Consider the following 26,603-nt stretch of genomic DNA (forward strand, 5'->3'; position numbering starts at 1 on the left):
CACTAGCATCTGAATATAGTCATTTCCTGACGACCGATCATAGTCCAAACACAATGCAATGAGCGTCTACCGAATCTCAACAGAAACAATGGAACACAGTTACAATCATTGTTAAACAATGTAATACACTGCCACACTGTGGACAGGGGACTTACTACTGGATAAACAGAGCTAATAGATAAATAGCATTATAATGTTTGAGCTTTTGAAAACGTTATCTTCAGTGTACGATGACCACTGTTTGGTGTTTGCCAGGTGGTCGCCAGACGCAATGATCTCAAGCTGATTGTTACATCAGCCACAATGGATGCCAGTAAATTTGCAAGTTTCTTTGGGAACGTTCCAATCTTCACCATACCTGGTCGGACGTTCCCCGTGGACATCATGTACAGCAAGAACCCAGTGGAGGACTACGTGGATGCCTCGGTGAAACAGGCCCTGCAAGTGCACCTACAGGGGATGCAAGGTGAGACAGTACACCTACAGGGGATGCAAGGTGAGACAGTACACCTACAGGGCATGCAAGGTGAGACAGTACACCTACAGGGCATGCAAGGTTAGACAGTACACCTACAAGGCATGCAAGGTTAGACAGTACACCTACAAGGCATGCAAGGTAAGACAGTAAACCTACAGGGGATGCAAGGTGAGACAGTACACCTACAAGGCATGCAAGGTTAGACAGTACACCTACAGGGCATGCAAGGTGAGACAGTAAACCTACAGGGGAAGCAAGGTGAGACAGTACACCTACAGGGCATGCAAGGTGAGACAGTACACCTACAGGGCATGCAAGGTGAGACAGTACACCTACAGGGGATGCAAGGTGAGACAGTACACCTACAGGGCATGCAAGGTTAGACAGTACACCTACAAGGCATACAAGGTTAGACAGTACACCTACAGGGCATGCAAGGTTAGACAGTACACCTACAGGGCATGCAAGGTTAGACAGTACACCTACAGGGCATGCAAGGTGAGACAGTGCACCTACAGGTCATGCAAGGTTAGACAGTGCACCTACAGGTCATGCAAGGTGAGACAGTGCACCTACAGGTCATACAAGGTTAGACAGTGCACCTACAGGTCATGCAAGGTTAGACAGTACACCTACAGGGGATGCAAGGTGAGACAGTACACCTACAGGGGATGCAAGGTGAGACAGTACACCTACAGGGTAACTGAGAGCTGTGACGTTCACAAATGATGTGACAGGTTGTAACTGAGAGCTGTGACGTTCACAAATGATGTGACAGGTTGTAATTGAGAGCTGTGACGTTCACAAATGATGTGACAGGTTGTAACTGAGAGCTGTGATGTTCACAAATGATGTGACAGGTTGTAACTGAGAGCTGTGATGTTCACAAATGATGTGACAGGTTGTAACTGAGAGCTGTGACGTTCACAAATGATGTGACAGGTTGTATCTGAGAGCTGTGATGTTCACAAATGATGTGACAGGTTGTAACTGAGAGCTGTGACGTTCATGAATGATGTGACAGGTGGTTGTAACTGAGAGCTGTGACGTTCACAAATGATGTGACAGGTTGTAACTGAGAGCTGTGATGTTCACAAATGATGTGACAGGTTGTAACTGAGAGCTGTTGTGATGTTGCAGGTGATATGCTTATCTTCATGCCGGGCCAGGAAGACATCGAAGTGACGTGCGAGCTTATTTCAGGTGAGAACCAGTAACACTGTTGCTTTCAGGAGGTGTCAATAGTTATCGAATGAAATGTTAAGCCCTTCACATGATATATACTAAGTTTGTAAAGAAACGCACTTCTCATCTTGTAACTTTAAGATCGTCACGCAATATCTTACTAAAAGTTGATAAACTCAAGGCAATGTCCAGATGATGTGTTTAGGTTGTTTTTAGGTTTTTAGTTTTTAGCTCGTTTCATGTGTTTAGGCCTTAAACGTGTTCAGATAGAACCAACCAAATGTGTTCATTATACATTATAAATACATGTATATATATATGTGTGACGTCAGATGGTGAGTGCACGAGGAATGACGTAATACATTGTGCACCTCGGCATGCAGTTATCATATACACGGCGGAACAAGCCGATTAAACTCGGAATGTTTTACAAATTGCAGCGCCATCTGGCGTTCTTTATTGTCAACGTCCTTTCGTGCTCGCTGACGTTCTTTATTGAAAACGTCCTTTCGTGCTTACTGACGTTCTTTATTGTCAACGTCCTTTCCTGCTTACTGATGTTCTTTATTGAAAACGTCCTTTCGTACACATTGTTCTTTCTTTTCTTATGACGTCTTTTCGTAACCTTTGACTATTAATATTGTATTTTGACCTTTAGTAGTAACATTTAGTTCTTTATTCGTAATATTTGACCTTAATTGCATATTTTTGTCCTTTTTTCAAACTTTGTATTTTTTGACCGAATGGCTGCCCATAGAAGTGATCTATTTGCACAGCAAAAGATGCACAGTGTTAGAATAACATGTCTAGAAACGTTCCATGCATCGTTTTTTTATTCGAACACTGAACAGAGTGTAGTGTATTTGTAAGACTGTACTGGGTCCCACTATCAATTGCAAAACCCCACACTGCTGAATAAAACGACGTGACCAACTGTAAATTTCAACCTTGCACGTAATATTTCTGTACTTTGAAGTTTTATCCTCGTGGCCACTGTAATGTATTTGTAAGACTGTACATCATGCCCAGGTACTTGTCTGACCCGCACATAGACTGGGAGGAACATCAAGCAACAAGATGTCTGAACTGAACGATGATTTATTTGTAACTGACCACAGGTACATAGTCATGACTTCACTCCCGATGCTGGGGCACGTGACGTATGGCGTAAAAGCATGTGCACATTGGCACTCACAATATGTAAACAAACCTAACACAACATTTCTCACCCTTGAAACGAAAATCTAACACCCCTCTGATGTACAAAGAAAAGAACAATTACAATATTACATTTTTTAACACTGACCCACTGAGTTACACAAAATGAATTCCTTGTTTAACACAGTAAGTAACTTAACCACACTTTTGGTTTATGCCCTATGGCATTACAGATTAAGTCTGTCAGGAGCTGTTACTGTCCTAGTTGTTTGCCTGACAGCTTGTTTTGTAACCATGGTAACTTCTGGGGGCGACAGACCCACCTGCCTCCAAACATTCAATGTTCTACCCGAACCATCACCAAATGCATTAGTGTCTGTCGTGCCAGATGGTACAATTATTGCATCTTTGTCTCATGAGTCGGTACCGACACCATACCACTCTTGGTCGAAATTTTGTCACCTTCAACAATGTCTGTAGCAATTCTACCTCGATGTTGATCAATATGGCGTCGACAACTCCTGTCGCCAACATCAACTTCTTAATGTCTCTCTCCATATTTTGTCAAAACGTGCCCGGGTATCCATTTGTCATGTGCACGATAATCACGCACCCACACCTGGTTTACTTGCAGTTGTCTAGTCTCAGCTGGATCACTCATTTGACCTGCCAACTTAGATGACATAGCAGACTGAATGTCTGGTTTCAGCAAGTCTAACTTTGTCCTTAATTCTCGACCCAGAAACAACTTTGCTGGAGTTTCACGGGTAGTGCAATGAGGAGTCGACCTGTAAGCAAGCAAAAACTGATCAACCTTTGTCAACACAGATCCACCGTCTTCCTTAGCTGCCTTCATGGCCTGTTTGAATGACTGGACTGCCCTCTCAGCTTGTCCATCGTAGCCGGATGATATGGAGCTGACAAAATATGTTTGACACCATTGCATTTCAAATATGCTTCGAACTCTTCTGACCCAAACTGCGGTCCTTTATCTGTAACCACTTGATGTGGCAAACCGAACTGTGCACACAGCTTTCGTACTTCCTTCACTGTAGCACTCGATGTTGTAGAATTCATTACTACAATTTCTGGCCATTTTGAAAATGCATCAACAATTAACAGAAAGATGTGACCCATAAATGGCCCTGGGAAGTCAAGATGAATGCAGGTCCATGGACGCGACGGCCAAGCCCATGGGTGTACAGGGGCTAACTGTGGATTGTTGTGAGTGTTCTTGCATGTTGAACATGGCTTGGCAATTTCCTCTATTTCACCATCTATCACAGGCCACCAAATGTAACTTCTTGCTCCAGATTTCATCTTCACAACTCTAAAATGGCCCGTGTGTAATTCTTGCAACACAGTCTGTCTCAGTTTAGAGGGAATTACTACTCTCATTCCCCACATCACACAGCCCATATGTACAGTGAGTTCAAACCTTCGACTGTGATATGCTTTCATCATGAAATCTTCCTCATACTCTCTTGTCCATCCATTCATCACCGCTGTGTACACTTGAGACAGTAGAGGATCACGTCTTGTTTCGTTCTAACATTAGTAGTAGTAACTGGTAGTCGCTCAAACTGCCGGTTGTAAAACATCTCCACGTCGTCTGACGATTCTCCCTTCAACTCTGCCTCTAGATTTCTGAAATGTTCATCATCACTTGATCCAGTTACCAAAATGTCATCTTGATGACACACTACTTTGTCCAAGCCTTGCAATACCTCGTCCACTGTGGCCTGAAATGAGGCTGGGGCGGAGGCAATGCCAAAAGCAAGACGGGTATACCTGTAAAGTCCCTTTGATGTGTTAATTGTCAAATACTTTCGACAGTCTCTATCCACTTCCATCTGTTGATACGCATGTGCTAAGTCTATTTTGGAAAATTTTCTTCCACCAGCCAGAGTAGCAAACAAATCTTCTATTTTGTGCAGTGGGTACTTGTTACCATTCAACACTCACAGTGTAGAGGTGTAACGATACGTACGGGTCGCGATACGTATCGTATCGCGATACGATACATATCACGATACAGTGTTTACTGGTACAAGCTAAGCCAAGTTGATGTCTTTCTGCTATCTAAAAGATGTGACAAGTACAGTTGAAGAAGATATAAGGTGTTTATTTACTGTTATAGCAAATTGTCAGCAATACAGTATGTTTTACTGAAACAACAACTGGCTTTGAAACTGTTAAACGTATTTCATGGGCGCACCCTCCCCCCCCCCCCCCCCCCCCCTTTTTTATTTCCAAAAAAATCTTTATTTCTGTATAAATTACCACCAAAGACAATAAATAGATCTTAATTGTGCACCCCCCCTTTTCAAAAAAGCTGTATCCGCCCATGTATTTCATGTATTTTCTTGAGTATAGTGCGCACCAATGTATAATGCGCACGCCCCTCTAGCGGGTTCAATATTTTTGAAAAAAAGATATTTGAATATTATGCGCAGAAAGAAATTACACCGTACCCCTTCAGCGAAGTCCGGCAAACGAACGGGTGATGAGAAACTTCGTCAGTACAAATTCGAAATTTGAGATAGAAAATCACCAGACATGTTGATTTACCGTTTAAATTGTATTTTTTGTTCAGCTAGGCATTGTTTTATATCCAGGGATTAAGATTACCTTGTGTATTTTCTCGTAAACTACGCCGGACACAGCAATCAGCTGTACATGTACACACGTTTTCTTGGAATCTACCGGTGATTCGGTCAAGACACACCCAATGATATAACTTCACAGTATTTTAATGCAAGGATCGGCAAAAGTTGTATCTGAAACTATTTTTTTATCAGGAATAATATATTCCAATATATTAATTGTTAATTTAGATGCAGCTTTTACTAAACATATTTAAAATAATAACAACCCTAAGCGAAGCAGCTGATCGCTATTGCCGGGTATTATTTTTTACATGGAACCAGTCTGACCAGTCACCGTCAAGGCTCCCGTGCACGTGATCGCGTGTTCGCGAGAATTACGTGTTGACATAGAATTGTCCAACAAAAATTAATTAAAACAATATTAAAAGGAATTTTGAATAAAATTAATGAAATAAGTTACAAACATGAGTCCAGATATACAAAGAACACTTTTTTTTATAGCCAGACAGTGTAATTACATGAATAATTTGCGAACTTCAGTATGGATTTGTTGACATGGTATTTCCGGTGTTACGCGCTCACGGTAATGTCTTTCCATGGGGGAAAAACATCAAAACTCATTAATTCGTGTATAATGCGCAACCCCTTCTACACAGCTGTGTTTTTTGGAAAAAAAGTGCGCTCTATACTCAAGAAAATACGGTAGGTAAAACTGTGTTATGAAAATATCGTATGTATCGCGATACATGCTTTCCAAATCGATGCATCATATCGTGGGCTGTGCATCGGGATACAATACTGTATCTACGTATCGTTACACCACTATCACAGTGATCCACTTTAATCAATACCCCACTCTTCTCCCTGTCCTGTAAAGCAGAAGGTACCGGCCTTGCTTTCATGAACCTGGGGGAACCCCCTCTTTGCTAGACAGGTGAGCTTTAATACCTTTAATTGTACCAATTTCTTCAGAGAAAACATCACAGTACTTCACAAGTATCTCTTCTAACCTTTCCTGACTTGAATCTTCCCTACACATGTGTATGTCATCGCCAAGCTTTTCCCAGTCAATGTCCGCATATGGTAGCCAAGCTCAACCTAGCAGTGGGGGCCCTTCCCCATTTACAACTTCTAACGTCTTCACGTCATTCCTATTTGCAACATCAACTTTCAGTACGCCAAAGTTTGTAACACGCTCACCTGTGTAAGTTCTCAAAGGTACTGTGGACTCTTCAAAGTGACAACCATTAAAGCGATCCTTGTACACTTCATCAGTAATGATGGAATTTCGCGAACCAGTATCCAGTTCCATTCTTAGGTCAGTATCGTTTATGTTGACTGTGACCCACATAACCCCAGAACTTCCGGGCATGGCAAACATCTGATTCAAACACTCTGATAGATCATTGGCAATGACATCATCATCATTGTCAGTCGTGTCAATGGCATTTATGTGAGAATTTGGTTTCTTACAGCCATTGTTTACATTGCCATTTCCGGTTGACCTTGAACTTGATCCTGGGTCACAACCCGAACTCCTCATTTGACAAACTGCCAGCAGATGGCCTCGTTTTCTACAGAATGAACACACTGTATCCTTAAATCTGCAATTGTTAGCAAGGTGAAATGAGTTACCGCAACGATAATAGAACTTAGTGTTTTCAGTCCTAGGTTTGCTGTTATATGAAAACACCTCAGTAGATCTGTGTCTCTTGTCGCTACCTCGGCTAAGTTCATCACAGTCCTTGGCCGCTAATTCCAAAGAATTTGCAATTGTCAATGCCTGGTCAACAGTCAGATCATTTTCTGCTAACAATTTCCTTTGAATTGGAATAGTTCTCAAACCAAGCACAAGTTGGTCCCGCAGCCTCTCATTTAAAGTAACGCCAAACAAAGTCCCTTCAATGCAATCAAATATTGCTCAACTGTTTCACTTTCAAATTGCATCCGTTTGTGAAATCTGTATCTTTCTGCAATGACTAGTGGTCTGGGCATGTAGTAATTCTGTAGATGTGTCACTATGTAATCCAATCTGTGGTCTAACGGTCTCGCAGGCGAAAGTAAAGATTTTAGCACTCCATATGTTCTGCCACCGAGTATTGAAAGTAATCGTTCGTTCGGAATTTTGTTTGCGTCAAAAAACAGAATCACTCTTTTTGCATACGATGACCATTCTTCTTTATTTTCGTCAAATTGTCCAACTTCCCCGATGATGGGTCCCACTATCAATTGCAAAACCCCAAACTGCTAAATAAAACGATGTGACCAACTGTAAATTTCAACCTTGCACGTAATATTTCTGTACTTTGAAGTTTTATCCTCGTGGCCACTGTAGTGTATTTGTAAGATTGTACATCATGCCCAGGTACTTGTCTGACCCGCACCTAGACTGGGAGGAACATCAAGCAAAAAGATGTCTGAACTGAACGATGATGACAGGAACTTAGTCATGACGTCACTCCCAATGATGGGGCACGTTAAACTATTGCTGATGTATCCATTGTCCCCACAGAGACAGGGTTAAACTATTGCTGATGTATCCATTGTCCCCACAGAGACAGGGTTAAACTATTGCTGATGTATCTATTGTCCCCACAGAGACAGTGTTAAACTATTGCTGATGTATCTATTGTCCCCACAGAGACAGTGTTAAACTATTGCTGATGTATCCATTGTCCCCACAGAGACAGTGTTAAACTATTGCTGATGTATCCATTGTCCCCACAGAGACAGTGTTAAACTATTGCTGATGTATCTATTGTCCCCACAGAGACAGTGTTAAACTATTGCTGATGTATCCATTGTCCCCACAGAGACAGGGTTAAACTATTGCTGATGTATCCATTGTCCCCACAGAGACAGTGTTAAACTATTGCTGATGTATCTATTGTCCCCACAGAGACAGTGTTAAACTATTGCTGATGTATCTGTTGTCCCCACAGAGACAGGGTTAAACTATTGCTGATGTATCCATTGTCCCCACAGAGACAGTGTTAAACTATTGCTGATGTATCTATTGTCCCCACAGAGACAGTGTTAAACTATTGCTGATGTATCTATTGTCCCCACAGAGACAGTGTTAAACTATTGCTGATGTATCTATTGTCCCAACAGAGACAGGGTTAAACTATTGCTGATGTATCCATTGTCCCCACAGAGACAGTGTTAAACTATTGCTGATGTATCTATTATCTCCACAGAGACAGGGTTAAACTATTGCTGATGTATCCATTGTCATGATTGTCCCCACAGAGACAGTGGTAAACTATTGCTGATGTATCCATTGTCCCCACAGAGACAGTGTAAAACTATTGCTGATGTATCTATTGTCCCCACAGAGACAGTGTTAAACTATTGCTGATGTATCTATTGTCCCCACAGAGACAGTGTTAAACTATTGCTGATGTATCTATTGTCCCCACAGAGACAGTGTTAAACTATTGCTGATGTATTTATTGTCTCCACAGAGACAGGGTTAAACTATTGCTGATGTATCTATTGTCCCCACAGAGACAGGGTTAAACTATTGCTGATGTATCTATTGTCCCCACAGAGACAGGGTTAAACTATTGCTGATGTATCTATTGTCCCCACAGAGACAGGGTTAAACTATTGCTGATGTATCTATTGTCCCCACAGAGACGGTGTTAAACTATTGCTGATGTATCTATTTTCCCCACAGAGACAGGGTTAAACTATTGCTGATGTATCCATTGTCCCCACAGAGACAGGGTTAAACTATTGCTGATGTAACTATTGTCTCCACAGAGACAGTGTTAAACTATTACTGATGTATCTATTGTCCCCACAGAGACAGTGTTAAACTATTGCTGATGTATCTATTGTCCCCACAGAGACAGTGTTAAACTATTGCTGATGTATCTGTTGTCCCCACAGAGACAGGGTTAAACTATTGCTGATGTATCCATTGTCCCCACAGAGACAGTGTTAAACTATTGCTGATGTATCTATTGTCCCCACAGAGACAGTGTTAAACTATTGCTGATGTATCTATTGTCCCCACAGAGACAGTGTTAAACTATTGCTGATGTATCTATTGTCCCAACAGAGACAGGGTTAAACTATTGCTGATGTATCCATTGTCCCCACAGAGACAGTGTTAAACTATTGCTGATGTATCTATTATCTCCACAGAGACAGGGTTAAACTATTGCTGATGTATCCATTGTCATGATTGTCCCCACAGAGACAGTGGTAAACTATTGCTGATGTATCCATTGTCCCCACAGAGACAGTGTAAAACTATTGCTGATGTATCTATTGTCCCCACAGAGACAGTGTTAAACTATTGCTGATGTATCTATTGTCCCCACAGAGACAGTGTTAAACTATTGCTGATGTATCTATTGTCCCCACAGAGACAGTGTTAAACTATTGCTGATGTATTTATTGTCTCCACAGAGACAGGGTTAAACTATTGCTGATGTATCTATTGTCCCCACAGAGACAGGGTTAAACTATTGCTGATGTATCTATTGTCCCCACAGAGACAGGGTTAAACTATTGCTGATGTATCTATTGTCCCCACAGAGACAGGGTTAAACTATTGCTGATGTATCTATTGTCCCCACAGAGACGGTGTTAAACTATTGCTGATGTATCTATTTTCCCCACAGAGACAGGGTTAAACTATTGCTGATGTATCCATTGTCCCCACAGAGACAGGGTTAAACTATTGCTGATGTAACTATTGTCTCCACAGAGACAGTGTTAAACTATTACTGATGTATCTATTGTCCCCACAGAGACAGTGTTAAACTATTGCTGATGTATCTATTGTCCCCACAGAGACAGTGTTAAACTATTGCTGATGTATCTATTGTCCTCACAGAGACAGTGTTAAACTATTGCTGATGTATCCATTGTCCCCACAGAGACAGTGTTAAACTATTGCTGATGTATCTATTGTCCCCACAAAGACAGTGTTAAACTATTGCTGATGTATCTATTGTCCCCACAGAGACAGTGTTAAACTATTGCTGATGTATCTATTGTCCCCACAGAGACAGTGTTAAACTATTGCTGATGTATCTATTGTCCTCACAGAGACAGTTTTAAACTATTGCTGATGTATCTATTGTCTCCACACAGACAGTGTTAAACTATTGCTGATGTATCTATTGTCCCCACAGAGACAGTGTTAAACTATTGCTAATGTATCTGTTGTCCCCACAGAGAGACTAGGAGAGCTGGATGAGGCACCGCCCCTGGCCATCCTCCCCATCTACTCCCAGCTGCCAAGTGACCTGCAGGCCAAAATCTTCCAGAAAGCTCCTGACGGTGTCCGCAAGTGCGTAGTGGCAACCAACATTGCTGAAACTTCTCTGACAGGTGAGGAACTGCTCCCCTTTAGGATGAGGAGGCTGCTTGTTGTGAGACCAGATGAAGTCAGAGAGTGAATAAGTGAGTGAGTTTGGTTTAACGCCGCTTTAAACAATATTTCAGTTATATCACGGTGTGTCAGCTTAATGTGGGAGGAAAGCCCAAAGACATGTAGGTCTCAGAAGTTTACCACTTCGGTGAAACCCACGAGCACATGTATGGTGCTGAAAACTTCATAGGTTTCTGGTGTGCCCAAGGGATGCAACTCTGCTCAGCAAATCGCGTCGCCTTAGATGACTGGGCCACCCGTGCCCCCAGAAGGAGACAGAGAGTGAATGAGGAGACTGCTTGGTGTGAGACCAGAAGGAGCCAGAGAGTGAATGAGGAGACTGCTTGGTGTGGAACCAGAAGGAGCCAGAGAGTGAATGAGGAGACTGCTTGGTGTGAGACCAGAAGGAGCCAGAGAGTGGATGAGGAGACTGCTTGGTGTAGGACCAAAAGGAGCCAGAGAGTGAATGAGGAGACTGCTTGGTGTGGAACCAGAAGGAGCCAGAGAGTGAATGAGGAGACTGCTTGGTGTGAGACCAGAAGGAGCCAGAGAGTGGATGAGGAGACTGCTTGGTGTGAGACCAGATGAAGCCAGAGAGTGGATGAGGAGGCTGCTTGGTGTGGAACCAGAAGGAGCCAGAGAGTGAATGAGGAGACTTCTTGGTGTGGAACCAGAAGGAGCCAGAGAGTGAATGAGGAGACTGCTTGGTGTGAGACCAAAAGGAGCCAGAGAGTGAATGAGGAGACTGCTTGGTGTGGAACCAGAAGGAGCCAGAGAGTGAATGAGGAGACTGCTTGGTGTGAGACCAGAAGGAGCCAGAGAGTGACTGAGGAGACTGCTTGGTGTGAGACCAGAAGGAGCCAGAGAGTGACTGAGGAGACTGCTTGGTGTGAGACCAGAAGGAGCCAGAGAGTGAATGAGGAGACTGCTTGGTGTGGAACCAGAAGGAGCCAGAGAGTGGATGAGGAGACTACTTGGTGTGAGACCAGAAGGAGCCAGAGAGTGAATGAGGAGACTGCTTGGTGTGAGACCAGAAGGAGCCAGAGAGTGGATGAGGAGACTACTTGGTGTGAGACCAGAAGGAGCCAGAGAGTGAATGAGCAGACTGCTTGGTGTGAGACCAGAAGGAGCCAGAGAGTGGATGAGGAGACTGCTTGGTGTGAGACCAGAAGGAGCCAGAGAGTGAATGAGGAGACTGCTTGGTGTAAGACCAAAAGGAGCCAGAGAGTGGAATAGGAGGCTGCTTGGTGTGGAACCAGAAGGAGCCAGAGAGTGAATGAGGAGACTGCTTGGTGTAAGACCAAAAGGAGCCAGAGAGTGGAATAGGAGGCTGCTTGGTGTGGAACCAGAAGGAGCCAGAGAGTGAATGAGGAGACTGCTTGGTGTAAGACCAAAAGGAGCCAGAGAGTGAATGAGGAGACTACTTGGTGTGAGACCAAAAGGAGCCAGAGAGTGGATGAGGAGACTACTTGGTGTAAGACCAAAAGGAGCCAGAGAGTGGATGAGGAGACTACTTGGTGTGAGACCAGAAGGAGCCAGAGAGTGAATGAGGAGACTACTTGGTGTGAGACCAAAAGGAGCCAGAGAGTGGATGAGGAGACTACTTGGTGTAAGACCAAAAGGAGCCAGAGAGTGAATGAGGAGACTGCTTGGTGTAAGACCAAAAGGAGCCAGAGAGTGGAATAGGAGGCTGCTTGGTGTGGAACCAGAAGAAGCCAGAGAGTGGATGAGGAGGCTGCTTGGTGTGAGACCAGAAGGAGCCAGAGAGTGGATGAGGAGACTGCTTGGTGTAGGACCAAAAGGAGCCAGAGAGTGACTGAGGAGACTGCTTGGTGTGAGACCAGATGAAGCCAGAGAGTGACTGAGGAGACTGCTGCGTCCTGTACCTGGAACTGACTATACCTTCTATATCTCTATATCTGGTATTTACTTTACATGATGTACTGTTTCAATCTGTTTCAGTTGATGGTATTATGTTTGTCATTGATGCCGGCTACTGCAAGTTGAAAGTCTTTAATCCGAAGATTGGAATGGATGCTCTGCAGATCTTCCCCATCAGCCAGGTGAGACCGAGTGACACAGGGGACAGAATATTGCTGTTTATTTGTTTACCTGTGGAAAGCGCGGGTGAGGTGATGTGAAGGCTTGTGGCAGTGGCACTTTCTGTTATTACATTATGCAATGTCTTCCACCATGTTCATTGTTCCAGAAGCGGTCACGTGTCAGTGGACAGAAATGTATATTGACTCCAAGTCAAGTCTTATTGCTGTATTGAATTGAGTTATTAAAAATAGAAAAAGGAAATACTGGGAAGTGGTACTTCCCAAACGTAAGCCAGTCAGATGTCTCCAGTGATGACACATGGCAGGCAGACCAAACCAGTATATTGCCATCAGACATTTCTTAGCAGTTAGTGAAACAGGACTTATTCAGGACGTTTGGAACATGAGCATCACCTGTTATTATCCCCCGCCACGAAGTCCTTCCGTCCGTCCGTCCGTCACATTTCGTTTCCGGAGCAGAACACAAAAACCATGAGAGATATCTTAACCAAACTTGGCACATAGATAGGTCTAATGGTGGACTGGTGCCTTTTATTTTCCACGGCAACTACTTTGACGTAGACTGAAAATGGCAGTAGTCCTCGTTTCCGGAGCAGATCTTGAAAACCGTATCATATTTCTTCACCAAACTTGGCACATAGATAAGTCTAGTGGTGAACTGGTGCCTTTTGATAGTTTGGGATTTTTAAAAGACTTATTTTTCCATTTCCATGACAACGACTTTGACATAGACTGAAAATGGCGGTAGTCCTCGTTTCTAGAGCAGATCTTGAAAACCATACCATATTTCTTCACCAAACTTGGCACATAGATAGGTCTAGTGGTGAACAGGTGCCTTTTGATAGTTTGGGATTTAAAAAAATATAAAAAATTTAGTTTCCGTGGCAATGACTTTGACTTAGACTGAAAATGGCGGTATTCCTCGTTTCCAGAGCAGTATTGAATACATTTCCTTTCTTGTTGGCAAGTTCTGCATTGCTTGTGTGTATGTTCCTCCAAAAGTGTCATGGACACGGTTGTTGCATTCACTGACTAACTTCATGCAGAAACTTCAGGATCTCTCAGATGATTGGTGCTGTACTTCTCAGTACACCTCATGGTGACCCCTGCTCTCATTGAGCTCTAAGTAAAGTAAGAACTCCCTTACTTCTCTCATTATTGTTTAAGTAATAACACAACTCATTACAAATACAACAGTGTAACTGATCTTAAACCCACTCAACTGTATAAACACTGCCTCCTATCCAGTATATATTCTTGTCAACCATACACTGTACTTCACTTGCTTGATAACGGTGTTAGAATCTGCTCTAAAACCATTACTCCTAATTGTAATAAAGAAGTTGTTCGTCCATATGTCTCATCCTTACTCATTACAAATACAGTTACATATTCTATCATAAACTGCAGATGGCAAAACAGCACCAGTAATAAATTGTTTTAGTACTGCAATTAGGCCATTTTCAAAAAGGCCCAGTGAACATAGTTCACAGGAGCTAATGCATTGCACACAACCGGACATGTCATATTGGCGGGGGATGTGAGTATTTCATGCTTGTTCTTCATTAAGACTAGACTTGATTCATTGCACACAACCGGACATGTCATATTGGGGGGGGATATGAGTATTTCATGCTTGTTCTTCATTAAGACTAGACTTGATTCATTGCACACAACCGGACATGTCATATTGGCGGGGGATATGAGTATTTCATGCTTGTTCTTCATTAAGACTAGACTTGATTCATTGCACACAACCGGACATGTCATATTGGCGGGGGATGTGAGTATTTCATGCTTGTTCTTCATTAAGACTAGACTTGATTCATTGCACACAACCGGACATGTCATATTGGCGGGGGATATGAGTATTTCATGCTTGTTCTTCATTAAGACTAGACTTGATTCATTGCACACAACCGGACATGTCATATTGGCGGGGGATATGAGTATTTCATGCTTGTTCTTCATTAAGACTAGACTTGATTCATTGCACACAACCGGACATGTCATATTGGGGGGGGATATGAGTATTTCATGCTTGTTCTTCATTAAGACTAGACTTGATTCATTGCACACAACCGGACATGTCATATTGGCGGGGGATGTGAGTATTTCATGCTGGGTCTTCATTAAGACTAGACTTGATTCATTGCACACAACCGGACATGTCATATTGGCGGCGGATGTGAGTATTTCATGCTGGGTCTTCATTAAGACTAGACTTGATTCATTGCACACAACTGGACATGTCATATTGGCGGGGGATGTGAGTATTTCATGCTTGTTTTCATGCATCTGCTGTACAAAGGTCATTGACATTTGATAATGTCCTCCCACAAGATCCTATTTATGTCTTTTGCCACATGTCATGAGAAGGCCAAAGGTCAAGGTCACAAGGTAGAAAGAAGTCACTAAAACAATTTTTACTTTTCAAGAAGTGTGCCTTTGTTATTTAGCAGTATCTAAAGTTGATGCATTGGACTGAGTGTGCATGGGGGTTTGTTTTGTGGACTTGGTTTGTAATTGTGTGATTTGTACTTGCAGGCCAACGCAAACCAGAGATCAGGTAGAGCCGGAAGAACTGGGCCAGGGTAAGACTTGGTGTGTGAGTGAGTGAGTGAGTGAGTGAGTGAGTGTGTGAGGGTGAGTGAGTGAGTGAGGGTGTGAGAGTGAGTGTGTGAGGGTGAGTGAGTGAGTGAGTGAGTGTGTGAGGGTGAGTGAGTGAGTGAGTGAGTGAGGGTGAGTGAGTGAGTGAGGGTGTGAGTGAGTGAGTGTGTGAGGGTGAGTGAGTGAGTGAGTGAGTGTGTGAGGGTGAGTGAGTGAGTGAGGGTGTGAGAGTGAGTGTGTGAGGGTGAGTGAGTGAGTGAGGGAGGGTGTGAGAGTGAGTGAGTGAGTGTGTGAGGGTGAGTGAGTGAGAGTGAGTGAGTGAGTGAGTGAGAGTGAGTTAGTGAGGGTGTCGGAGTGAGTGAGTGAGAGTGAGTGAGTGAGTAAGTGAGGGTGTGAGAGTGAGTGAGTGAGGGTGTGAGTGAGTGCGGGTGTGAGAGTGAGTGAGTTAGTGAGTGAGTGAGGGTGTAAGTGAGTGAGGGTGTGAGAGTGTGTGAGTAAGTGAGAGTGAGTGAGTGAGGGTGTGAGGGTGAGTGAGTGAGGGAGGGTGAGTGAGTGAGGGAGGGTGTGAGAGTGAGTGAGGGTGTGAGAGTGAGTGAGGGTGTGAGAGTGAGTGAGGGTGAGTGAGGGAGGGTGAGTGAGAGTGAGTGAGGGTGTGAGAGTTAGTGAGAGTGAATGAGTGTGAGAGTATGAGAGTGAGTGAGTGAATGAGTGTGAGAGTATGAGAGTGAGTGAGTGAGGGTGTGAGAGTGAGTGAGTGTGTGAGTTAGTGAGTGAGAGTGAGTGAGTGAGGGTGTGAGAGTTAGTGAGAGTGAGTGAGTGAATGAGTGTGAGAGTATGAGAGTGAGTGAGTGAGTGAGTGAGGGTGAGTGAGTGAGTGAGGGAGGGTGTGAGAGTGAGTGAGGGAGGGTGTGAGAGTGAGTGAGGGAGGGTGTGACCTCCAGGCAAAGGCTGACTGATACTTGACCCCTAATATTGGTGATGGTCTGCATTCAACTAGTAATTTATCAAAACAACTATCATAAGATCAACTCCCCCTCCTCTGTTTTCAGACAGTGCTACAGGTTGTACACAGCCCGGCAGTACAAGGACGAAATGTTGAAGACAACCGTTCCAGAAATCCAGCGGACCAACCTGGCTAATGTCGTTCTGTTGCTGAAGTCACTGGGAGTTCAAGACCTGCTACAGTTCCACTTCATGGACCCACCCCCACAGGTAACTTTGATCATGGACCTACCCCCACAGGAAACTTCCACTTCCTGGACCCAGCCCCACAGGTAACTTCCACTTCCTGGACCTACCCCCACAGGTAACTTTGATCATGGACCTACCCCCACAGGAAACTTCCACTTCATGGACCCAGCCCCACAGGTAACTTCCACTTCCTGGACCCACCCCCACAGGTAACTTTGATCATGGACCCGCCCCAACAGGTAACTTTGATCATGGACCCACCCCCACAGGTAACTTTCTTTTCATGGACCCACCCCATAGGTAACTTTCTTTTCATGGACCCACCCCCACAGGTAACTTTCTATTCATGGACCCACCCCCACAGAAAACTTCCACTTCCTGGACCCACCCCCACAGGTAAGTAACTCTTCCTGGACCCACCCCCACAGGTAACTTTGATAATGGACCCACCCCCACAGGTAACTTCCACTTCATGGACCCACCCCTACAGGTTACTTTCACTTCATGGACCCATCCCCACAGGTAACTTTGATAATGGACCCACCCCCACAGGTAACTTTCTTTTCATGGACCCAACCCCACAGGTAACTTTCTTTTCATGGACCCACCCCACAGGTAACTTTCTATTCATGGACCCACCCCCACAGGTAACTTTCTATTCATGGACCCACCCCCACAGAAAACTTCCACTTCCTGGACCCACCCCCACAGGTAAGTAACTCTTCCTGGACCCACCCCCACGGGTAACTTTGATAATGGACCCACCCCCACAGGTAACTTCCACTTCATGGACCCACCCCTACAGGTTACTTTCACTTCATGGACCCATCCCCACCGGTAACTTTGATAATGGACCCACCCCACAGGAAACTTCCACTTCATGGACCCACCCCCACAGGTAACTTCCACTACATGGACCCACCCCCACAGGTAACTTCCACTACATGGACCCATCCCCACAGGTAACTTTGATAATGGATCCACCCCCACAGGAAACTTCCACTACATGGACCCACCCCCACAGGTAACTTCCACTACATGGACCCACCCCCACAGGTAACTTCCACTACATGGACCCACCCCCACAGGTAACTTCCACTACATGGACCCATCCCCACAGGTAACTTCCACTTCCTGGACCCAGCCCCACAGGTAACTTCCACTTCCTGGACCTACCCCCACAGGTAACTTTGATCATGGACCTACCCCCACAGGAAACTTCCACTTCATGGACCCAGCCCCACAGGTAACTTCCACTTCCTGGACCCACCCCCACAGGTAACTTTGATCATGGACCCGCCCCAACAGGTAACTTTGATCATGGACCCACCCCCACAGGTAACTTTCTTTTCATGGACCCACCCCATAGGTAACTTTCTTTTCATGGACCCACCCCCACAGGTAACTTTCTATTCATGGACCCACCCCCACAGAAAACTTCCACTTCCTGGACCCACCCCCACAGGTAAGTAACTCTTCCTGGACCCACCCCCACAGGTAACTTTGATAATGGACCCACCCCCACAGGTAACTTCCACTTCATGGACCCACCCCTACAGGTTACTTTCACTTCATGGACCCATCCCCACAGGTAACTTTGATAATGGACCCACCCCCACAGGTAACTTTCTTTTCATGGACCCACCCCCACAGGTAACTTTCTTTTCATGGACCCACCCCACAGGTAACTTTCTATTCATGGACCCACCCCCACAGGTAACTTTCTATTCATGGACCCACCCCCACAGAAAACTTCCACTTCCTGGACCCACCCCCACAGGTAAGTTACTCTTCCTGGACCCACCCCCACAGGTAACTTTGATAATGGACCCACCCCCACAGGTAACTTCCACTTCATGGACCCACCCCTACAGGTTACTTTCACTTCATGGACCCATCCCCACCGGTAACTTTGATAATGGACCCACCCCACAGGAAACTTCCACTTCATGGACCCACCCCCACAGGTAACTTCCACTACATGGACCCACCCCCACAGGTAACTTCTACTACATGCACCCATCCCCACAGGTAACTTTGATAATGGATCCACCCCCACAGGAAACTTCCACTACATGGACCCACCCCCACAGGTAACTTCCACTACATGGACCCACCCCCACAGGTAACTTCCACTACATGGACCCACCCCCACAGGTAACTTCCACTACATGGACCCATCCCCACAGGTAACTTTGATAATGGACCCACCCCACAGGAAACTTCCACTTCATGGACCCACCCCCACAGGTAACTTCCACTACATGGACCCACCCCCACAGGTAACTTCCACTACATGGACCCATCCCCACAGGTAACTTTGATAATGGATCCACCCCCACAGGAAACTTCCACTTCATGGACCCACCCCCACAGGTAACTTCCACTACATGGACCCACCCCCACAGGAAACTTCCACTTCATGGACCCACCCCCACAGGTAACTTCCACTACATGGACCCATCCCCACAGGTAACTTCCACTACATGGACCCACCCCCACAGGTAACTTCCACTACATGGACCCATCCCCACAGGTAACTTTGATAATGGATCCACCCCCACAGGAAACTTCCACTTAATGGACCCACCCCCACAGGTAACTTCCACTACATGGACCCACCCCCACAGGTAACTTCCACTACATGGACCCACCCCCACAGGTAACTTCCACTACATGGACCCACCCCCACAGGTAACTTCCACTACATGGACCCATCCCCACAGGTAACTTTGATAATGGACCCACCCCCACAGGAAACTTCCACTTCATGGACCCACCCCCTACAGGTAACTTCCACTACATGGACCCATCATCACAGGTAACTTCCACTACATGGACCCATCCCCACAGGTAACTTCCACTACATGGACCCATCCCCACAGGTAACTTCCACTACATGGATCCATCCCCACAGGTAACTTCCACTACATGGACCCACCCCCACAGGAAACTTCCACTACATGGACCCATCCCCACAGGTAACTTCCACTACATGGACCCATCCCCACAGGTAACTTCCACTACATGGACCCATCCCCACAGGTAACTTCCACTTCATGGACCCACCCCCACAGGTAACTTCCACTTCATGGACCCACCCCCACAGGTAACTTTCTCTTCATAGACCCACCCCCACAGGTAACTTTCTGTTCATGGACCCAACCCCACAGAAAACGTCCACTTCATGGACCCACCCCCACAGGTAACTTTCTCTTCATAGACCCACCCCCACAGGTAACTTCCACTACATGGACCCATCCCCACAGGAAACTTCCACTTCATAGACCCACCCCCACAGGTAACTTTCTGTTCATGGACCCACCCCCACAGAAAACTTCCACTACATGGACCCACCCCCACAGGTAACTTTGATCATGGACCCATCCCCACAGGTAACTTCCACTTCATGGACCCACCCCCACAGGTAACTTTGGGAAAATGTTTTGAATAAGAAACATAAACAATTCAACAAGTCGAGTGTATCCAACAATACTCTCCCTCGGATTCAGGAGAGCTGCTGACCCTGGTACATCTAGTTTGTTTTTTATCCCGTGAAGCTTAACTATGAAAAATACAGAAACAAGTTAACAAGAAATATAGTGTAGTTGTTTTTGTTTTTGAGGACAACATCTTGAACTCGATGTACCAGCTGTGGATCCTGGGTGCCCTGGACAACACCGGCGCCCTGACCCCCATGGGGCGCAGCATGGTGGAGTTTCCCCTGGACCCCGCCCTCTCCAAGATGGTCATCGTCTCCCTGGAGATGGAGTGCAGCGCCGAGATCCTGGTAGGTACATTAGTGAGTGAGTGAGTGAGTGAGTGAGTGAGTGAGTGAGTGAGTGAGTGAGTGAGTGAGTGAGTGAGTGAGTGAGTGAGTGGGTGGGTGGGTGGGTGGGTGGGTGGGTGGGTGGGTGGGTGAGTGAGTATGGTTTTACATACTTTTAGAAATATTCCAGCAATATCACGGCGGGGGACATCAGAAATGGGCTTCACACATTGTACCAATTAGTGCATCAGTATTGTCTTCACAACAGTTAAACAGTTATGTTGGCAAGTATCTTGCACAGCACTCAGTCACACAGGGTACCTGGTAGGTGCATTAGTGTTGTGTAGCTCTCAGTATTGTCTTCACAACAGTTAAACATGTTGGTTAGCATCTTGCACAGCACTCAGTCACACAGTTGTTTGATGGGTACCTGGTAGTGTCTCAACCAACATTTAAGGAGTTATGTTGGTTAGCATCTTGCACAGCACTCAGTCACACAGTTGTTTGATGGGTACCTGGTAGTGTCTCAACCAACATTTAAGGAGTTATGTTGGTTAGCATCTTGCACAGCGCTCCGTCACACAGTTGTTTGATGGGTACCTGGTAGTGTCTCAACCAACATTTAAGGAGTTATGTTGGTTAGCATCTTGCACAGCGCTCAGTCACACAGTTGTTTGATGGGTACCTGGTAGTGTCTCAACCAACATTTAAGGAGTTATGTTGGTTAGCATCTTGCACAGCACTCAGTCACACAGTTGTTTGATGGGTACCTGGTAGTGTCTCAACCAACATTTAAGGAGTTATGATGGTGAGCATCTTGCACAGCACTCAGTCACACAGTTGTTTGATGGGTACCTGGTAGTGTCTCAACCAACATTTAAGGAGTTATGTTGGTTAGCATCTTGCACAGCGCTCAGTCACACAGTTGTTTGATGGGTACCTGGTAGTGTCTCAACCAACATTTAAGGAGTTATGTTGGTTAGCATCTTGCACAGCGCTCAGTCACACAGTTGTTTGATGGGTACCTGGTAGTGTCTCAACCAACATTTAAGGAGTTATGTTGGTTAGCATCTTGCACAGCGCTCAGTCACACAGTTGTTTGATGGGTACCTGGTAGTGTCTCAACCAACATTTAAGGAGTTATGTTGGTGAGCATCATGCACAGCACTCAGTCAAACAGTTGTTTGATGGGTACCTGGTAGTGTCTCAACCAACATTTAAGGAGTTATGTTGGTTAGCATCTTGCACAGCACTCAGTCACACAGTTGTTTGATGGGTACCTGGTAGTGTCTCAACCAACATTTAAGGAGTTATGATGGTGAGCATCTTGCACAGCACTCAGTCACACAGTTGTTTGATGGGTACCTGGTAGTGTCTCAACCAACATTTAAGGAGTTATGATGGTGAGCATCTTGCACAGCGCTCAGTCACACAGTTGTTTGATGGGTACCTGGTAGTGTCTCAACCAACATTTAAGGAGTTATGTTGGTTAGCATCTTGCACAGCGCTCAGTCACACAGTTGTTTGATGGGTACCTGGTAGTGTCTCAACCAACATTTAAGGAGTTATGTTGGTGAGCATCTTGCACAGCACTCAGTCAAACAGTTGTTTGATGGGTACCTGGTAGTGTCTCAACCAACATTTAAGGAGTTATGTTGGTGAGCATCTTGCACAGCACTCAGTCACACAGTTGTATCATGGGTACCTGGTAGTGTCTCAACCAACATTTAAGGAGTTATGATGGTGAGCATCTTGCACAGCGCTCAGTCACACAGTTGTTTGATGGGTACCTGGTAGTGTCTCAACCAACATTTAAGGAGTTATGTTGGTTAGCATCTTGCACAGCGCTCAGTCACACAGTTGTTTGATGGGTACCTGGTAGTGTCTCAACCAACATTTAAGGAGTTATGATGGTGAGCATCTTGCACAGCGCTCAGTCACACAGTTGTTTGATGGGTACCTGGTAGTGTCTCAACCAACATTTAAGGAGTTATGTTGGTTAGCATCTTGCACAGCGCTCAGTCACACAGTTGTTTGATGGGTACCTGGTAGTGTCTCAACCAACATTTAAGGAGTTATGATGGTGAGCATCTTGCACAGCGCTCAGTCACACAGTTGTTTGATGGGTACCTGGTAGTGTCTCAACCAACATTTAAGGAGTTATGTTGGTTAGCATCTTGCACAGCGCTCAGTCACACAGTTGTTTGATGGGTACCTGGTAGTGTCTCAACCAACATTTAAGGAGTTATGTTGGTTAGCATCTTGCACAGCACTCAGTCACACAGTTGTTTGATGGGTACCTGGTAGTGTCTCAACCAACATTTAAGGAGTTATGTTGGTTAGCATCTTGCACAGTGCTCAGTCACACAGTTGTTTGATGGGTACCTGGTAGTGTCTCAACCAACATTTAAGGAGTTATGTTTGTTAGCATCTTGCACAGCGCTCAGTCAAACAGTTGTTGGATGGGTACCTGGTAGGTTCTTCACTAACCTTAAGACGGTTGTGTTGGCAAATATGTTGAACAGCATTTAGTCACAGTCAACTGAGAGACATCGCTGACACTTCAGAACTGAGAAACATCATTAAAGCTGTGTCTGAGTGGTGTATCCATGTTAAACCGCGGCATAGTATGTCAGTGGGCTGGTCAGAGCTCCAGATAAGCTTTTGGTGTTGTGGGTATTTTACCCATGCATTTAAAATCATTGGGTATCAGTAATTCTATCTGGGTATTCAAATTTCTGTTACCCACTAGTTTTTACACATGTGGGTATTCAAGTTAAATATTTAAAAACATTATTCACCTAGTCCCTGCAAACTGGTGTCGTGTGGGTTCGAGAGCTTTATAGGACTAAAAAATACCATGATACTTCCACAAGAAAGTGTGATGGCAAATGATCATGATGTAACTGTCATCGTGGAGTTTGGCAAGGTTGACGGAATGCCCGTTTATAATTTCAAAATAAGTTGCTGATTTGCTAATCGAATACGCAGTGTTACTTCACAATATTTTGATGATACGCACAAGTTTAATTTTTTTAGCGTATCTGTAATGTTCGTTGCGTATTTGATACGCTTGGATTTTATTTTACTGTGTATTTCTGCATTTCTGATGCGTATTTTACACAGATACGCAGCTTATCTGGAGCTCTGACTGGAACTATAAAACTAGCATTGGCATCATTAATCCGTACAAGTACAAGCAGCCGCACACCCACACATGAAATAGACCCTGTATTCAGAAGGCTTTTGTCCCAATACAGTTAACACTGTGTAACCTGTTCACCTCATTCAGGAAAACATCTTGACAATACACTTCCATAATGATGCTCTCTTGTTTATTTACAAACTGTGCATGTTATTTACAAACATATGTCTACATTCCGGGAACATGTTGACAATACACTTCCATAATGATGCTCTCTTGTTTATTTACAAACTGTGCATGTTATTTACAAACATATGTCTACATTCCGGGAACATCTTGACAATACACTTCCATAATGATGCTCTCTTGTTTATTTACAAACTGTGCATGTTATTTACAAACATATGTCTACATTCCGGGAACATCTTGACAATACACTTCCATAATGATGCTCTCTTGTTTATTTACAAACTGTGCATGTTATTTACAAACATATGTCTACATTCTGGGAACATCTTGACAATACACTTCCATAATGATGCTCTCTTGTTTATTTACAAACTGTGCATGTTATTTACAAACATATGTCTACATTCTGGGAACATCTTGACAATACACTTCCATAATGATGCTCTCTTGTTTATTTACAAACTGTGCATGTTATTTACAAACATATGTCTACATTCTGGGAACATCTTGACAATACACTTCCATAATGATGCTCCCTTGTTTATTTACAAACTGTGCATGTTATTTACAAACATATGTCTACATTCTGGGAACATCTTGACAATACACTTCCATAATGATGCTCTCTTGTTTATTTACAAACTGTGCATGTTATTTACAAACATATGTCTACATTCTGGGAACATCTTGACAATACACTTCCATAATGATGCTCTCTTGTTTATTTACAAACTGTGCATGTTATTTACAAACATATGTCTACATTCTGGGAACATCTTGACAATACACTTCCATAATGATGCTCTCTTGTTTATTTACAAACTGTGCATGTTATTTACAAACATATGTCTACATTCTGGGAACATCTTGACAATACACTTCCCTAATGATGCTCTCTTGTTTATTTACAAACTGTGCATGTTATTTACAAACATATGTCTACATTCTGGGAACATCTTGACAATACACTTCCATAATGATGCTCTCTTGTTTATTTACAAACTGTGCATGTTATTTACAAACATATGTCTACATTCTGGGAACATCTTGACAATACACTTCCATAATGATGCTCTCTTGTTTATTTACAAACTGTGCATGTTATTTACAAACATATGTCTACATTCCGGGAACATGTTGACAATACACTTCCATAATGATGCTCTCTTGTTTATTTACAAACTGTGCATGTTATTTACAAACATATGTCTACATTCTGGGAACATCTTGACAATACACTTCCATAATGATGCTCTCTTGTTTATTTACAAACTGTGCATGTTATTTACAAACATATGTCTACATTCCGGGAACATCTTGACAATACACTTCCATAATGATGCTCTCTTGTTTATTTACAAACTGTGCATGTTATTTACAAACATATGTCTACATTCCGGGAACATCTTGACAATACACTTCCATAATGATGCTCTTTTGTTTATTTACAAACTGTGCATGTTATTTACAAACATATGTCTACATTCTGGGAACATCTTGACAATACACTTCCATAATGATGCTCTCTTGTTTATTTACAAACTGTGCATGTTATTTACAAACATATGTCTACATTCTGGGAACATCTTGACAATACACTTCCATAATGATGCTCTCTTGTTTATTTACAAACTGTGCATGTTCTTCACAAACATATGTCTACATTCTGGGAACATCTTGACAATACACTTCCATAATGATGCTCTCTTGTTTATTTACAAACTGTGCATGTTCTTCACAAACATATGTCTACATTCTGGGAACATCTTGACAATACACTTCCATAATGATGCTCTCTTGTTTATTTACAAACTGTGCATGTTCTTCACAAACATATGTCTACATTCTGGGAACATCTGGACAATACACTTCCATAATGATGCTCTCTTGTTTATTTACAAACTGTGCATGTTATTTACAAACATATGTCTACATTCCGGGAACATGTTGACAATACACTTCCATAATGATGCTCTCTTGTTTATTTACAAACTGTGCATGTTATTTACAAACATATGTCTACATTCTGGGAACATCTTGACAATACACTTCCATAATGATGCTCTCTTGTTTATTTACAAACTGTGCATGTTATTTACAAACATATGTCTACATTCCGGGAACATCTTGACAATACACTTCCATAATGATGCTCTTTTGTTTATTTACAAACTGTGCATGTTATTTACAAACATATGTCTACATTCTGGGAACATGTTGACAATACACTTCCATAATGATGCTCTCTTGTTTATTTACAAACTGTGCATGTTATTTACAAACATATGTCTACATTCCGGGAACATCTTGACAATACACTTCCATAATGATGCTCTCTTGTTTATTTACAAACTGTGCATGTTATTTACAAACATATGTCTACATTCCGGGAACATCTTGACAATACACTTCCATAATGATGCTCTCTTGTTTATTTACAAACTGTGCATGTTATTTACAAACATATGTCTACATTCCGGGAACATGTTGACAATACACTTCCATAATGATGCTCTCTTGTTTATTTACAAACTGTGCATGTTATTTACAAACATATGTCTACATTCTGGGAACATCTTGACAATACACTTCCATAATGATGCTCTCTTGTTTATTTACAAACTGTGCATGTTATTTACAAACATATGTCTACATTCCGGGAACATCTTGACAATACACTTCCATAATGATGCTCTCTTGTTTATTTACAAACTGTGCATGTTATTTACAAACATATGTCTACATTCCGGGAACATCTTGACAATACACTTCCATAATGATGCTCTCTTGTTTATTTACAAACTGTGCATGTTA

At 43.6% G+C, this 26,603-nt stretch overlaps 1 protein-coding gene across 1 annotated transcript in view; it reads left to right on the forward strand.

Annotated features, from left to right (window-relative positions):
- Positions 1–26,603, forward strand: part of LOC124119796 (pre-mRNA-splicing factor ATP-dependent RNA helicase PRP16-like) — a 110,989-nt gene that overhangs the window by 25,883 nt on the left and 58,503 nt on the right. The window contains exons 13-19 of the mRNA XM_048388727.1: positions 256–466; positions 1,619–1,681; positions 10,627–10,782; positions 12,785–12,885; positions 15,433–15,479; positions 16,545–16,707; positions 20,312–20,476. Coding sequence (XP_048244684.1) covers positions 256–466; positions 1,619–1,681; positions 10,627–10,782; positions 12,785–12,885; positions 15,433–15,479; positions 16,545–16,707; positions 20,312–20,476 — 906 coding nt within the window. The remainder of the gene's footprint in view (positions 1–255; positions 467–1,618; positions 1,682–10,626; positions 10,783–12,784; positions 12,886–15,432; positions 15,480–16,544; positions 16,708–20,311; positions 20,477–26,603) is intronic.

The sequence above is a fragment of the Haliotis rufescens genome, unplaced genomic scaffold (assembly GCF_023055435.1).
Source record: "Haliotis rufescens isolate VD_foot unplaced genomic scaffold, xgHalRufe1.0.p SCAF_78, whole genome shotgun sequence".
Classification (NCBI taxonomy): domain Eukaryota; kingdom Metazoa; phylum Mollusca; class Gastropoda; order Lepetellida; family Haliotidae; genus Haliotis; species Haliotis rufescens.